The 12,706-nt window shown below is 34.1% G+C and overlaps 3 protein-coding genes across 4 annotated transcripts; 2 read left to right on the top strand and 1 right to left on the bottom strand.

Annotated features, from left to right (window-relative positions):
- Positions 1 to 51: 51 nt before the first annotated feature.
- Positions 52 to 2,251, top strand: LOC149494008 (glucan endo-1,3-beta-glucosidase 5-like). Its single transcript, XM_089724849.1, has 2 exons — positions 52 to 756; positions 982 to 2,251. Exons 1-2 carry the CDS (start codon positions 410 to 412, stop codon positions 2,108 to 2,110), a joined length of 1,476 nt encoding a protein of 491 aa, XP_089580975.1. The 5' UTR covers positions 52 to 409; the 3' UTR covers positions 2,111 to 2,251.
- Positions 2,252 to 2,477: 226 nt separating this feature from the next.
- Positions 2,478 to 5,690, bottom strand: LOC149494007 (26S proteasome regulatory subunit 7-like). The gene is made up of 10 exons (XM_089724850.1): positions 5,381 to 5,690; positions 5,209 to 5,290; positions 4,758 to 4,849; positions 4,571 to 4,648; positions 4,237 to 4,298; positions 3,942 to 4,086; positions 3,619 to 3,837; positions 3,353 to 3,534; positions 3,055 to 3,230; positions 2,478 to 2,818 (listed from the first exon to the last, which is right to left on the bottom strand). Exons 1-10 carry the CDS (start codon positions 5,477 to 5,479, stop codon positions 2,661 to 2,663), a joined length of 1,293 nt encoding a protein of 430 aa, XP_089580976.1. The 5' UTR covers positions 5,480 to 5,690; the 3' UTR covers positions 2,478 to 2,660.
- Positions 5,691 to 8,752: 3,062 nt separating this feature from the next.
- Positions 8,753 to 12,666, top strand: LOC105638038 (Haloacid dehalogenase-like hydrolase (HAD) superfamily protein). Of its 2 annotated transcripts, XM_012221752.4 has the most exons (7): positions 8,753 to 9,912; positions 10,140 to 10,237; positions 10,977 to 11,001; positions 11,528 to 11,648; positions 11,738 to 11,872; positions 12,068 to 12,244; positions 12,370 to 12,666. In XM_012221752.4, exons 1-7 carry the CDS (start codon positions 9,423 to 9,425, stop codon positions 12,401 to 12,403), a joined length of 1,080 nt encoding a protein of 359 aa, XP_012077142.1. In that variant the 5' UTR covers positions 8,753 to 9,422; the 3' UTR covers positions 12,404 to 12,666. The 2 variants fall into 2 exon arrangements, with proteins under 2 accessions (XP_012077142.1, XP_089580882.1); XM_089724756.1 differs by having other exon boundaries at positions 8,756 to 9,912; positions 12,068 to 12,666.
- The last annotated feature ends 40 nt before the right edge of the window (positions 12,667 to 12,706 follow it).

Here is a 12,706-nt window from a genome sequence, read left to right as displayed (position 1 = left end):
ATTAGAAAAAGCTAGAAACGATAAGTGAAGACTAAGGCAGAAAGAAAACTTTTATAACAAAACTTTTGGCACAAACCAGACAAAAATCCCAGTTGGGAAAAAGGGTAAATTCCTAGTTCCTTCTTTTTGGGTTTTTTTCAAAACAAATAATCTACATTACAGCATCATGCACACTCAATTCCTTTCTTTGATATATACATCACCCAACCCAAAAAATATTACAGGTTCTTAATTATTCAACTTGGTTTTTCCTTGGAATCCCATTCCTTGTTGAATCTTTATGTAATGCCTTTCTCTTTTCTTCCCTTAAAGGATAACATTATTTCTCCCCTATAAATAGAATTGAGAAACACAAACTCAAAAACCCAAGAAATCTCTCAATTGCATGTGCTAAAAAAAAGAAAGAGGCATGGGTCATAATCATAACATGTTATGGTTCTTGTTGTTGTGCTTAATTATTGGTCAAGGGCTATTTAAGGAGGTGAAAGGGCTAGCTTGCAACTGGGGAACACAAACAACTCACCCTCTACAACCTAGCATAGTGGTCCGGCTTTTGAAGGAGAATGGCTTTGACAAAGTTAAGTTATTTGAAGCTGATCCTGGTGCTTTGAAGGCTTTAGGGCATTCTGGTATCCAAGTTATGGTTGGAATACCAAATGATTTATTGGGACCTCTTTCAAGTAGTGTTCAGGCTGCTATCAACTGGGTTCAACAGAATGTTTCAGATTATATATCCAAACATGGAGTGGATATCAGGTAAAAATAAAAAAATTCCCTTGAATCTTCTTTTTCAAGATGCTTTAGGAAAAGTTTATATTCTGTTAATTTTGAGGACAAAAAGACAAATATTAAGTCTTAATTCCAAACTAGTTGGAGCCGGTTGTATGAAACTTTTGTTCCATTCTCCTGTATCTATATGAACTCATTTATGAATTATTTCATCTGAGATTGATGATTTATGCTGACTTGTTCCACTTTCAGGTATGTAGCTGTAGGGAATGAGCCTTTCCTCAAGACCTACACGGACAAATATCTTCAAACAACATTTCCAGCACTAAAAAATATTCAAGCAGCATTAATCAAAGCTGGCTTAGGCAAACAAGTAAAAGTTACAGTGCCACTAAATGCAGATGTTTATCAGACAGACACAGGCTTGCCTTCTGGTGGGAATTTTCGATCCGATATCCATGACCTTATGATCTCCATCATAAAATTCCTAAGTGACAGTTCCTCTCCTCTCACAATCAACATTTACCCTTTCCTTAGTCTTAATGCTGATCCAAACTTCCCCAAAGAATATGCCTTTTTCAATGGCAGTGCTGCCCCAGTTGTTGATGGTTCAATAGCTTATACTAATGTTTTTGAGGCAAACTTTGATACCCTAATTACAGCTCTCGAAAAGAATGGCTTTCCATCAATGCCTGTAATAATTGGTGAGGTTGGGTGGCCAACAGATGGAGATCCTAGCGCCAATGCAGTGTATGCTCAAAGATTCAATCAAGGCCTTCTTAACAGAATATTCCAAGGCCAAGGCACTCCTAAAAGAAAGAATCTACCTGATGTTTACCTGTTTTCACTTCTGGATGAAGATACCAAAAGTGTAGATCCTGGGAATTTTGAGAGGCATTGGGGTATTTTCTACTTTGATGGTGCTCTCAAGTACCAATTAGATATGGGTGGTGGAAAAACTTTAGTACCAGCAAAAGGTGTCAAGTATTTAGCCAGGCAGTGGTGTATAATGTCTCCGGACGCCAATATTGCAGACCCTAATTTGGCTAACAGCATCAACTATGCCTGCTCCTACGCAGATTGCACCAGTCTTGGATATGGATCCTCTTGTGGTGGGTTAGATGTTAGAAAGAATGCTTCTTATGCTTTTAACATGTACTTCCAGACTATGGATCAGAGGAAAGGTACTTGTTCATTTAATAACTTGTCAACTATTACAAATCTTGATCCATCTCAAGGTAGTTGTAGATTCGAGATCATGATCGATTTAGGTAAGCACGAGACTGCAGCTTCTCCTCGTTCATCGGCTCCAAGAATGCAAACATCTATAATAGGCCTTCTGATGTTGCTGCTGCTGTCGACAATTTGTGGTGTTTTCTGAGTTTCATGAACATTCATCCCAGATTTTTTTTTTGAAATTTTTTTAATGTAGTTGTCCAGCTTCCTTACAAGCATCATAAATTCTGTTGACTATTTTATCCATCAATGTAAAACATAAAAACACGTATTCATGATTTGCCAATTCCTTGTCCTTTTTCTAATCAATCTAAATAAGTTTACTCTGTTTTTCTAATCAATCTAAATAAGTTTACTCTGTTTTTTTATTAGAACTCCTAAATGCAGGGTAGTACCTAACATATGGCTAATAGTTAAGTCTCTCGCTCTAAAGTGGGGAATAAAAAAAATGGCACGTGCTTCTCAAATTACAGAGTTAACGGGTGTAATTTGCTTTTTCACAAGTCCAAAAATAACTGACCAAAATACCATAAAGGCCAACACTTAAACACGAAGAAAACAAATGACATACAGTTACTGTTTCCAATGGAACCAAAACTTGATGTAAAACCAGAATAATGTTGTATAAATGAGATTCGAATAAGCACAATTCTAACAAGAAATACATTTGTAAATTCCTAAATACTGCGTCTTCCTTAATTGTAGACCATGTACTTAGGGGTTGCACTGAACTTTTGATACCCCTTGATGACTTTGTTTACTGCATCCAGAAAGTCTTTCTCAGTTACTGTCTTCCTGCGTGCCCTAATGGCATACATCCCAGCCTCAGTGCAGACACTCCTAATGTCAGCTCCTGCATAAATATCCAAGGTAGAAAGGGTTTAAAAAATCGAATGTAAGCAGATCAAAAACTGTTGAATGGTCAGTGGTGAGCAAACTATATGCATGTAATCTCTCTTTACAATGATTACAAACAAGTAGGATTTTTTTTTTTTTTTTTTTTTTTTTAATGTTCAATTGATAGGATCCCCCTTTATATAAAGCAGAGAAATCTCTCTCATGCCGACTTTTTTTGGAAAGCACACATACCAGTGGAATTTGGACAAAGACGTGCAAGGAGCTCAAAACGAATATCTCTCTCACAATTCATAGTTCTTGTATGGATCTTAAAAATCTGTGCCCTGCTCTCCAAATCCGGTAACCCAAACTCAACCTTACGATCCAGTCTCCCTGGACGCAACAATGCTGGATCAAGTGTATCAGGTCTGCAAACAGTAGAACATATTACAACACCAAACAATATAAAGTGCATGCTGATACAATTTGTTAGCAGGAGGGACAACATAAACTAGTAGATAAATACACGGTTAGTAAGTGGAAAACATACCTGTTCGTTGCCATCAAGACTTTGATGTTTCCTCGAGCATCAAAACCGTCAAGCTGATTGACAATTTCAAGCATTGTACGCTGAACCTCATTATCCCCACCCACACCGTCATCAAAACGAGCACCACCTATTGCATCAACTTCATCAAAAAAGACTATGCAGGCCTTCTTTGACCGTGCCATCTACAATGAAATCAAACGTCAATTAACTACAAATAACGGAAGAGTTTTGTTCAATAAATCATAAAGTCATCAGACTGGTCTGACCTGGAAAAGTTCCCGAACCATGCGGGCACCCTCACCAACATATTTTTGAACAAGTTCACTTCCAATAACACGAATAAAACATGCATCAGTTCTGTTGGCCACAGCTCTGGCCAAAAGAGTTTTGCCAGTTCCAGGAGGACCATAGCATAAGACACCCTTAGGAGGATCAATTCCAAGTTTCACAAATTTCTCTGGATGAAGCATGGGAAGCTCCACGACCTAGAGAAAGATCACACTATAAATTAAATGCTGTTTGAGAGCAAAATAGGTAAACTGTCAACAAAAATACCATGGAAAGATAAATGTATGTTTAGCATACGTACTTCTCTCATCTTTTCGATCTGCTCTTTACAGCCACCAACATCATTATATGTTACATCAGGCTTTTCTTCTACAGTCATCATTGTAACACTGGGATCAATCTTCGGAGGCAAGGGAATCTGAATCTGGTACTTGTTGCGATCAACTCTGCAAAGGTAGAAAGGTCAGTACTTCCACATCAAAACTCTGAAAAAACATAAAAATCTATAGACTGATTATTCAAAGTTCACAATCATGGTGCTGAAACATTTGAAATGTGCAAAGATTTGAGTAAAGAGGTTAAAAAGAATAACCTACCCCACTCGCATGCCTTCTTCTATATCAGTAGGAGAGACTTTGTCACCAAGTCCAACCACAAACTAGAATTAGAAAGCCACACAAAATGTTAGAGTGGTGTTTGAAAAGAAACATTGCTAAGCAACAAGAACCATTAACCAGTTTCAGTGTTTGACATACAGACCTTCCTAATCTAATTTTCAAAAACAGGGATCATGATAAAATGTCAGCAATTGAAACACGCATTTTATATTTGCATCCATCAAATAACCAATATAAATTCAAAAAATATCATTGTTATCATCATCTTCAATTTTTTACGTATAAGAAACTGAGGAGAAAGTAATACACACACCTTAGCAATTTGCTTGACATTTATGACATACTTGGCATCATCCGTATTTGGATTAATGATTTTAGTACACCTTGCAACCTATCAGAGAAAGTAGCAGCTGTCAGATTGTTCCCCAATGCTTCAAAAGAAAATGCAGAAATATTACTATGATTTTTATTCAAGTAATAAAAATTACAAATCTTCATACTTGAAGAGGTTGCTCCTCCTGCATCATTTGCTTATCAGAAACAAGATCCCACTGACTTGGTGCAGCTAACCCAGTGTCCGATTCCTTGATACCTATTGGCAAACGGAGGCCACTGTTATACATTTAGAACAAGTTACCCCGCATAAATAACCCCTTTTTAAGATAGAAAACGAAGCAGTTCCATCACATAACGCACATTATCTACCCAAAGTAGAGTAATATTATAACATTCACAAGAATCTCAGATCCAATGCTTATGCTTAACATATAAATATACTTAACTATGAAGCTTATTCAGGCAATAAATTGAATAATTCAGCAAAGAGAAAACAACTTTACATTACGAAAACGGTAACCCATAAAGCAAACAGCTTGAACTGCTAGGTTTCGGTTCCTTTTTCCACAACCGAAAATTTGATTTACAATTAACAAAATTTTAAATTAAAAATACCACAGAGGTCATTGATCTTCTTAGCCAGTTCCTTGATTTCCTTCTCCTCTTTCTTAATGCTGTTTGAATATGGACCTAAACCCTGCATAATCCAGAAAATTTTAAATAAACAGAATCAGAAAAAAAATTGAAAAACAAAAAATAATGAGAGAGAAAATTAATAGATGCATACATAGGTCTTGAGGAGGGCAATATCGTCTTCATCAAGAGGACGAGGATTCTTCTCGTCCTTGATTATCTCATCATCTTCTTGAGTCGCCGCAGGTGCCATTCGATTCAAATCTTAAAAACTTCAGAAACAACTTTCGAGATTGATGTTTTTAAGGAACAGAAGAAAATAATTCGGTAATGATACTGAATTTGTTTGCTGTCTTAAGTGTTTTTACTTGTGTTCTTAGCAGAGAGAGCTCGATCTCTTTGCATATATAGAATGGAATCTCTCTGACCTTCCCAACAAGAAACGCCGAGAAAATCCAATTTTTCCTGGAAAATAAAATTATTAGTAATACAATAAATTTGGGCCTTTGGCTTAAATTTGATCTGTATTGGGCTACTCTGTAACCTAATGACCCAACCCGCTCACACTGCTGGACCAACCACAGTCAACCCGTCGGGTATGGAGCAGAGGTGGGTCCGAGTATCATCATAAATAAAATTAGTGCGTTTGAAATCACTTTTAGAGTAATATAATTATTTAAAACTCTTTTGAAAAAAAATAATTATTCAAATTTTTGATCATATAGTAATATCAAAATTCTAAATTACTGATTTTTTTAAGCAAATAATAACAATTGAGAGAATAAAATAAATTTATTTCAAGAATAGAGAGCATAAAATAAATGTAATCCATTATTAAATCTGTTATTTAAAATAATTTTTATGTAAGAATTAAATTATATATGTAATATAATTGATCCTTTATTTTTTATTATTAACGCTCATTTAAATAAAAAATTCTAAATCCGTGACCGTCAGAATTTCAAAACTTTGCAACTTGGTTTATATTGTTAAATTTATCCATCACAAATTTACAAACATCTGCCAAACTACCAAAATAAGATAAATTCTTATTGGAACTCTTTACGGCCTAAGCCAGCAGCATACTTTTTTTTTTTTTTTTTTTTCAAAAAAAGAAAAAACTTAGCATCTTCTAGGAAGAAGACTCAAAATGTGGATTGGAATCTCAAAAAGATAGGAAAATGATCGCACAGGACTTTTAATAAAAATAATGTTAATTGGAAAACTATTCTCAATCTAATGTCATTTCAAAACTATTTATCAATATAATATTTGTCCTGATATGGATAGAGAATATTGCACTAAAACCACTGATTTAGTTGATGGTTTTAGTGCAATAGAAATAGTAACCAGTACTAACAAGCAATCAGTAAAAAGTAGTTATATGAATAAACAATAATTTTATTTTGTATTGAAACCATCAATCCAATTGGTAGTTGCAATACAGAATATAATTTTAAGTTGTCAAATTGTTTTTCCACTAAAACACACAATTTGTTAGGTGATTTTAATACAACTATGAGATGTGATAGTCAGTAAAAAGTACATGGAAAATAATGTTTTGTTAAGAGTCCATAAATTAATTAGTGATTTCAACCAAAAAAAACATTTATTTGCTCAAAATATTTTACCAAAACACGTTTGTAATCTAGTGGTTTTAGTTCACAATTATTTCGAGTTAAGTAATAACAATATAAGTTTTCTTACACAGTTAAAAATTACGAGAGTAATAAAGTGCTTCGAATTGAATTCGTATGATGTTAAACATGTATTGATAACTAATACATGGAAAATTAATCATATTAATATCTATCCACATGTCATCTTATAGCACATCTTGGAAGCCTTCTATTATGACGTGGATTTCGGCGTACTGCATTTTTTCTGATACCTTGATATTATTATACATGCTCAATATTTACATTGACACTCATGCAAGGAGCTTGAACCAAATTTATAAATGATTGTTATGGGCTAGGAAATGTCAGATGACTCTGTTGCTCAAGTACCATCATCATCTCAGAGAAATCATTGAATGAGTGTCTAGCATGAGATACAGATCATCAGGTGTGCCAAAACACGCTGCAGAAGTATTGAAAGTAAGTATTGTATATTGAAATGGCGTTGTCTCGCTTATTTCGGAGAAAAAAGTATGGATTTACTGGGTTGCCATCATCGGAGTGTAATGAATATTCAATGTCATTTCTAATGCTACAGATGGTACATTCCGCTCAGGTTGTGGTGCGGAAGATGATGTGCTGGCATATTAGCGTGATAATATTCATAATAGTTGTATGTCATAGAAGCAAGGACTTGAGGTATATCGTCTACTGGCGGGACTTCAACTGAATACGTCTAGATGTCATTTTACGTCTCTTTCATCTTTGTAGTTTTTTTGGTGTTTGAACACGAGGAACTCTATAGACGGAGGGGCAAGTTAAAGCATATAATGAGTTTCGTTATGAATTTCTTTATTCATTGTGCCGATTAGACTAAATAATCTTCGACGGAATGATGAATTTCTACGTATTGGTGATGTTGAACTATGATATATATGTTGAAACTCATTTGCCTGTATTAAAAAAATATTATGGAATAAGAGCAAAATTTATTATTCAATTAGATTAAGAAATCATAAAATAAGATAAAAAGATATTGAATAATTATTATAGCTCTAACTTCTGCATCTTGAAATGAAATCTAACGTCTAGTTCGTTGCACATATCAAATGCATTGCACCAAAACCACCAGATTATATGTGTATTTTAGTGAAAAAATATTTTTTTTATTGAAACCATTAATTAATCTGGTAGACTTTTAACAAAATACTATTTTTCTATATACTTTTTGCTGACTAGTGGTCATATTCTGTAGTTGCACTAAAACCACCAAATAAATTGTGTGTTTTATGAAAAAGCAAATTGATAAAATTAATTTTCATTTTGTATTGAACCATTAATTTGATAAGCAGTCTCAATACAAAATAAAAATTATTATTTATTCATATAATTACTTTTTATTTACTGTTTGTCAGTACAAGTTATTTTTTCTATTGCACTGAAATTAACAACTTAATCGGTGGTTTTAGTGCAATACTCTCTCTCTCTCTTTATGTCCAAATAAATATTAAATTGATAAATAATTTTAAAATAATATTAGATTGGAAAATAATTTTTACGCAGAGCATTATTTTTATCTAAAGCCAATATTTGCAGTGATTTCCATGGTTATTGAGTTTTGAAAACACAAAAAGCTATGGTACTAGTGAGTCGCAATGCCCACTTCCCCATAAAAAGCTAATTTTGAATCTAGTTAAGACAATCTTCCTTCCATGCATTTTATTCAAATTTTTTCACAAAAATAGGAAATTATATGAATATACACATATACTTTTCTATTCACCGTAAAAATTATCAAAAATTTCTTAAATTTTATTTACAAAAGAGACTATTTTTATTTTCTAAATCAAGATATTATTCGAATCCATTGAATTTTTTATGTAAAGAAAAAAAAAAAAAAGCATCTTTATCAAAGGAAAGAAATAGGGGAATGAAATTAGGGTTTCAAAATTTAGAACTGTGAATCTATAGCTTAATGTCAAAAGGAGGAAATTAAGGCAAATTACACGCCTTAACCAACAATTAAATAGTTGTTAATCGCAAGCAAATGTTTTCTTCTATATAGACAGGTTAGAGAGAAAGCTTGCGTCTTTCAGTATCACTAAAAAAAAGAGACAATCGATTCCCCGCCCACCTATCTTTTTCTCTTCTTGGATATTCGTTTCTACTGATAATCACAACTCCCCTCTTTTTTAAATGGATTTGATTCGAATCGAATACAAGAAATTCCCTTTATCTTAGGATTTTCATTCTTGTTAATTCTAATTATTTTTTAACACATTATGACCACTGATTCATTCTTGTTTTGCTACCCAAAAAGTGGCGACGGATAACCGAGAAAGGGATACTCAAGATTTCTACATTAATTGCTGTGTGATTTAATTAACCCATTTCATCTTTTTAATCAAAATATTTTCTTTCTTGATCTTCTCCGATTTTTGTAATTTTGTTTTTTAAAAAAAATTTAGAGAATTGATTTCCCTTTTCTTTTTCCTTGGTAATTTGGAGATTGGTTAATTTAGATTCCACTTTTCAGTTTTTTTGGGTGTTGATGGTGGAATGTGAGTGTTATTAGGTATGTTAAAGAGGCAAAGCACCTTCCGGTTATTCACTAACTATTTCTCTGCCCCAAATCATCGCCACCACCGTCACAATTATAAAGCTCTGATCATGGCTTATATAACCCGTAATGATCCTTTCTCCAAGGGATTTCACAATCTACCTCAGCCGGTTATGCCTTCCTCTTCAATTATCCCTTTTATTAAGAGGACTACTGTTTCCATTGACAATACAGGCAGTGCTAGTGTTGGTTTTAGGATAAACAGAGGACGCGGTGTTTGTTTAACGGTAATAGGTTGCTCTGATTCTCATAAACCTCCTCGTGCAGTAGCTGCTCCACAAAATCAATTGGTGCGTGAGTTCGAGAATCGATTGGAAGATGGTAGTAGCAGCAAGACAAGTGCTCGATATATAAATGGTCATGAGACTTGTCAGGGTGGAAAGCCTCTTGGCTTCCCTGATTATCCTCTCACTGGAAAAATTGTTGTTGCAGTTGATGTTGATGAGGGTATATCACAAATCTCAACACTTAATATTTCGCCTGCTTGTTCATCTGATTTTTTGGGTTTCTAATTCTTTGTGTTGCTTTCAAAGGTTTGGTAATGTTACAATACTTCATTCTGATCCTTTTTTGATGAAGGATGTTTTGCATGTTCGTTTCGCTGTTGAATCTATATTCACGCAGAAGTAGTTTCTTTTTCTTATTTGTTATTTCTTCTGCTTCGTTGTAAGCAGTTCTTGGAAACTTTGTATCGGCCTTGAACAGATTTATTGCTGATCGTTATTCTTCTAATCATTCAGTGGCAGAATACCATGTTTATGAGTTCTTCAAGGTATTGCATTTCGAGCTTTATTATTTACATATTTCTATAAACAGTTGTGGCATGATATGTTATGTAGTTATCTGAGGCCGAAATGGGTAAACTATTCTTTGTCTAATCTTTGGAACTATAAACGTTGAAATTTGCCTTGGCATAAAATTTTATCATCTTTTTTAGCATAATTTGCTAAAGCCGGGCACTTCCTGGTGCAAAGTTAACAGAAAGCTTATGAACTCAATGAAAATGTAGTTTCATATATGAGTCATTATGAGTTTCTATTGTTTGACAACTCTTTTCATGACAGATGCTTTGAATCACTTATTTTGCCAAATGCCAAATGTGTTTACTGACTGAACTGAACAACATGACTCATGCCTGTGGCCTTTTGATTGGTTACAACAAACTGTGGGGTTTTGGTTCGTATATCAATTGTGGTAGTGCTATCACTGCTATGACTTCTTTTTTGATGCCTTCAAGCAGCATGTCATGAACTTGAGAACATGTGAATATGTGATGTTATTTATTTAGTTCAATACTTCAATCTAGATTTTGTTTGAGGCCGTTGAAATCATGTTGTAGACTAGTTGTAAAATGGATGTATTCATTGTGAACTCCTCTTGCAGTGTTAGAATTATCCAATTTGTATTTTGCATTTTTGTTTATGATTTTGATTCTTGTAACAATTTATTTTTTTGGAAACAAACTCATTTCTCTTATCTCTGTTCTAATTCCTACTCTGTTGTTGTCACAGATATGGAAATGTTCCCATGATGAAGGTACAGCCATAAAGATATCCTACTTTGACTGGCATGCTAGTTGGCATGTGATGCATCAATTTTTCCTTCAAAAGTGCGTTCTTGTTTGAAATTCGAGAATTTTGGATGATGAAAATGAGTCTATGATGGTCTTATTACCACAGCCCATTATAGTTGTCAACTGTGGTCTCTTTTTTTATTGGATGTTGATCTTGGAAAGGTTTATTTAGAAGTTGTGGGATAGCTTTTATTATGGCATAATTAAGAAGTAGAGAAGGATGTGTGGTGGGAGTAACTCCTATTGACATACATATGCCGTTTGGAAACTTAAAAAATGTGTTATTTCTAGAGGAATATCTTCAATCCTACTATGCAAATATATTCAGTTAAATGTCTATTGCAAATTTTTAATGCAATAATTTTCAAGTTGGAGAAATCCTTGTTTGTCTGATTTTTTGGATTATTATATTATAAGAGAATTAAGGCACTATTTTGTTCTAAGATTATAATATTGAATTGCTTCAGAACCTTGACCTTTCTGCTGCAGCTAATATTCGTGTCCATGAATTCTTTAAGACATCATATTTCAAGTCTGGGATATATCCAATCCCAGGTGCTCAGAAGGTGCTTCATAAGTTGTCAAGACTGTGTAATCTGTCTGTTGTGACGTATGTATTCCTAGCATCTTACTTTTGGTCATGCATAATGAATGAACTTAGAGATGGATTGAATTTTTCTTTTGAAACATTATGAATAGGTCGCGGCAGAATGTTATCAAAGATCACACAATTGAGTGGATAGAGAAGCACTATCCTGGTGTTTTTCATGAGATTCACTTTGGGAACCATTTTGCTTTGGACGGAGAGTCCAGACCTAAGTCAGAAATATGCAGGTATTTCAATTGACAACTTTGAGTATGCTTGAATATTCCTAGGACTATCTACTTGGTTAAAAAAAAAAAGGAGGAAAGAAGTGAGAATTCAAGTCCAATCCTGACTGTACAAGAGTAGTATTGTGGCTTTAATATGCCAGCACCTCTGTTTATGAGTATCTTCTGAGCTAGATATATCTATATTTTATTTGTCAGGACCTTAGGTGCAACAGTTCTGATTGATGACAACCCAAGATATGCCATTGAATGTGCTGAAGCTGGAATTAAGGTTCTACTTTTTGATTATGAGAACTCATATCCTTGGTGCAAGACCGATTTGGTTCGTCATCCCCTGGTCACTAAAGTTCATAACTGGGAACAAGTGGAGCAACAGTTAATTTCGTGGATTTCTTAGTTTTTGATCATTTCAAAACATGATTCACAATATATATTATTGACCGATTCTTATGCCTGGAACACTTGTGCATGTTACCAATGTGGTTGACCTTTTGGTGTAGTGGCTTTTGGGAACACAGGAGATCAGCCAGATAAAGCTCTGGTGTATGAGCAGAAGCAGAAAAAAGAAGAATTATAATAGTTAAAGTGATAATTTTGTATATGATCCCTCTCTTGAGGCATTAGAAGAGAAATAGGATAGCACGTTGCCAATTTGATTGGACAGGCTATATGTGACATGCTTACTATTCTGCGAAAGTCCTTTGTTCGTCGCATAGCTCAGAGCATGGTCAGGGTTTTATTTGCCTGGATTTAGATCTACATAATAAAATTCAACAATGTAGTTGCCTGATTTGCAATTCTTTTTGTTTCTTACTGTGATGGTTCGGTTAACATCTG

This window comes from Jatropha curcas, chromosome 8 (genome assembly GCF_041381405.1).
Source record: "Jatropha curcas cultivar XTBG-Jc1 chromosome 8, XTBG_Jcur_1.0, whole genome shotgun sequence".
Lineage (NCBI taxonomy): Eukaryota > Viridiplantae > Streptophyta > Magnoliopsida > Malpighiales > Euphorbiaceae > Jatropha > Jatropha curcas.
Note: the sequence above shows the minus strand (reverse complement) of the source record. Positions and strands in the feature narration are given on the sequence as shown.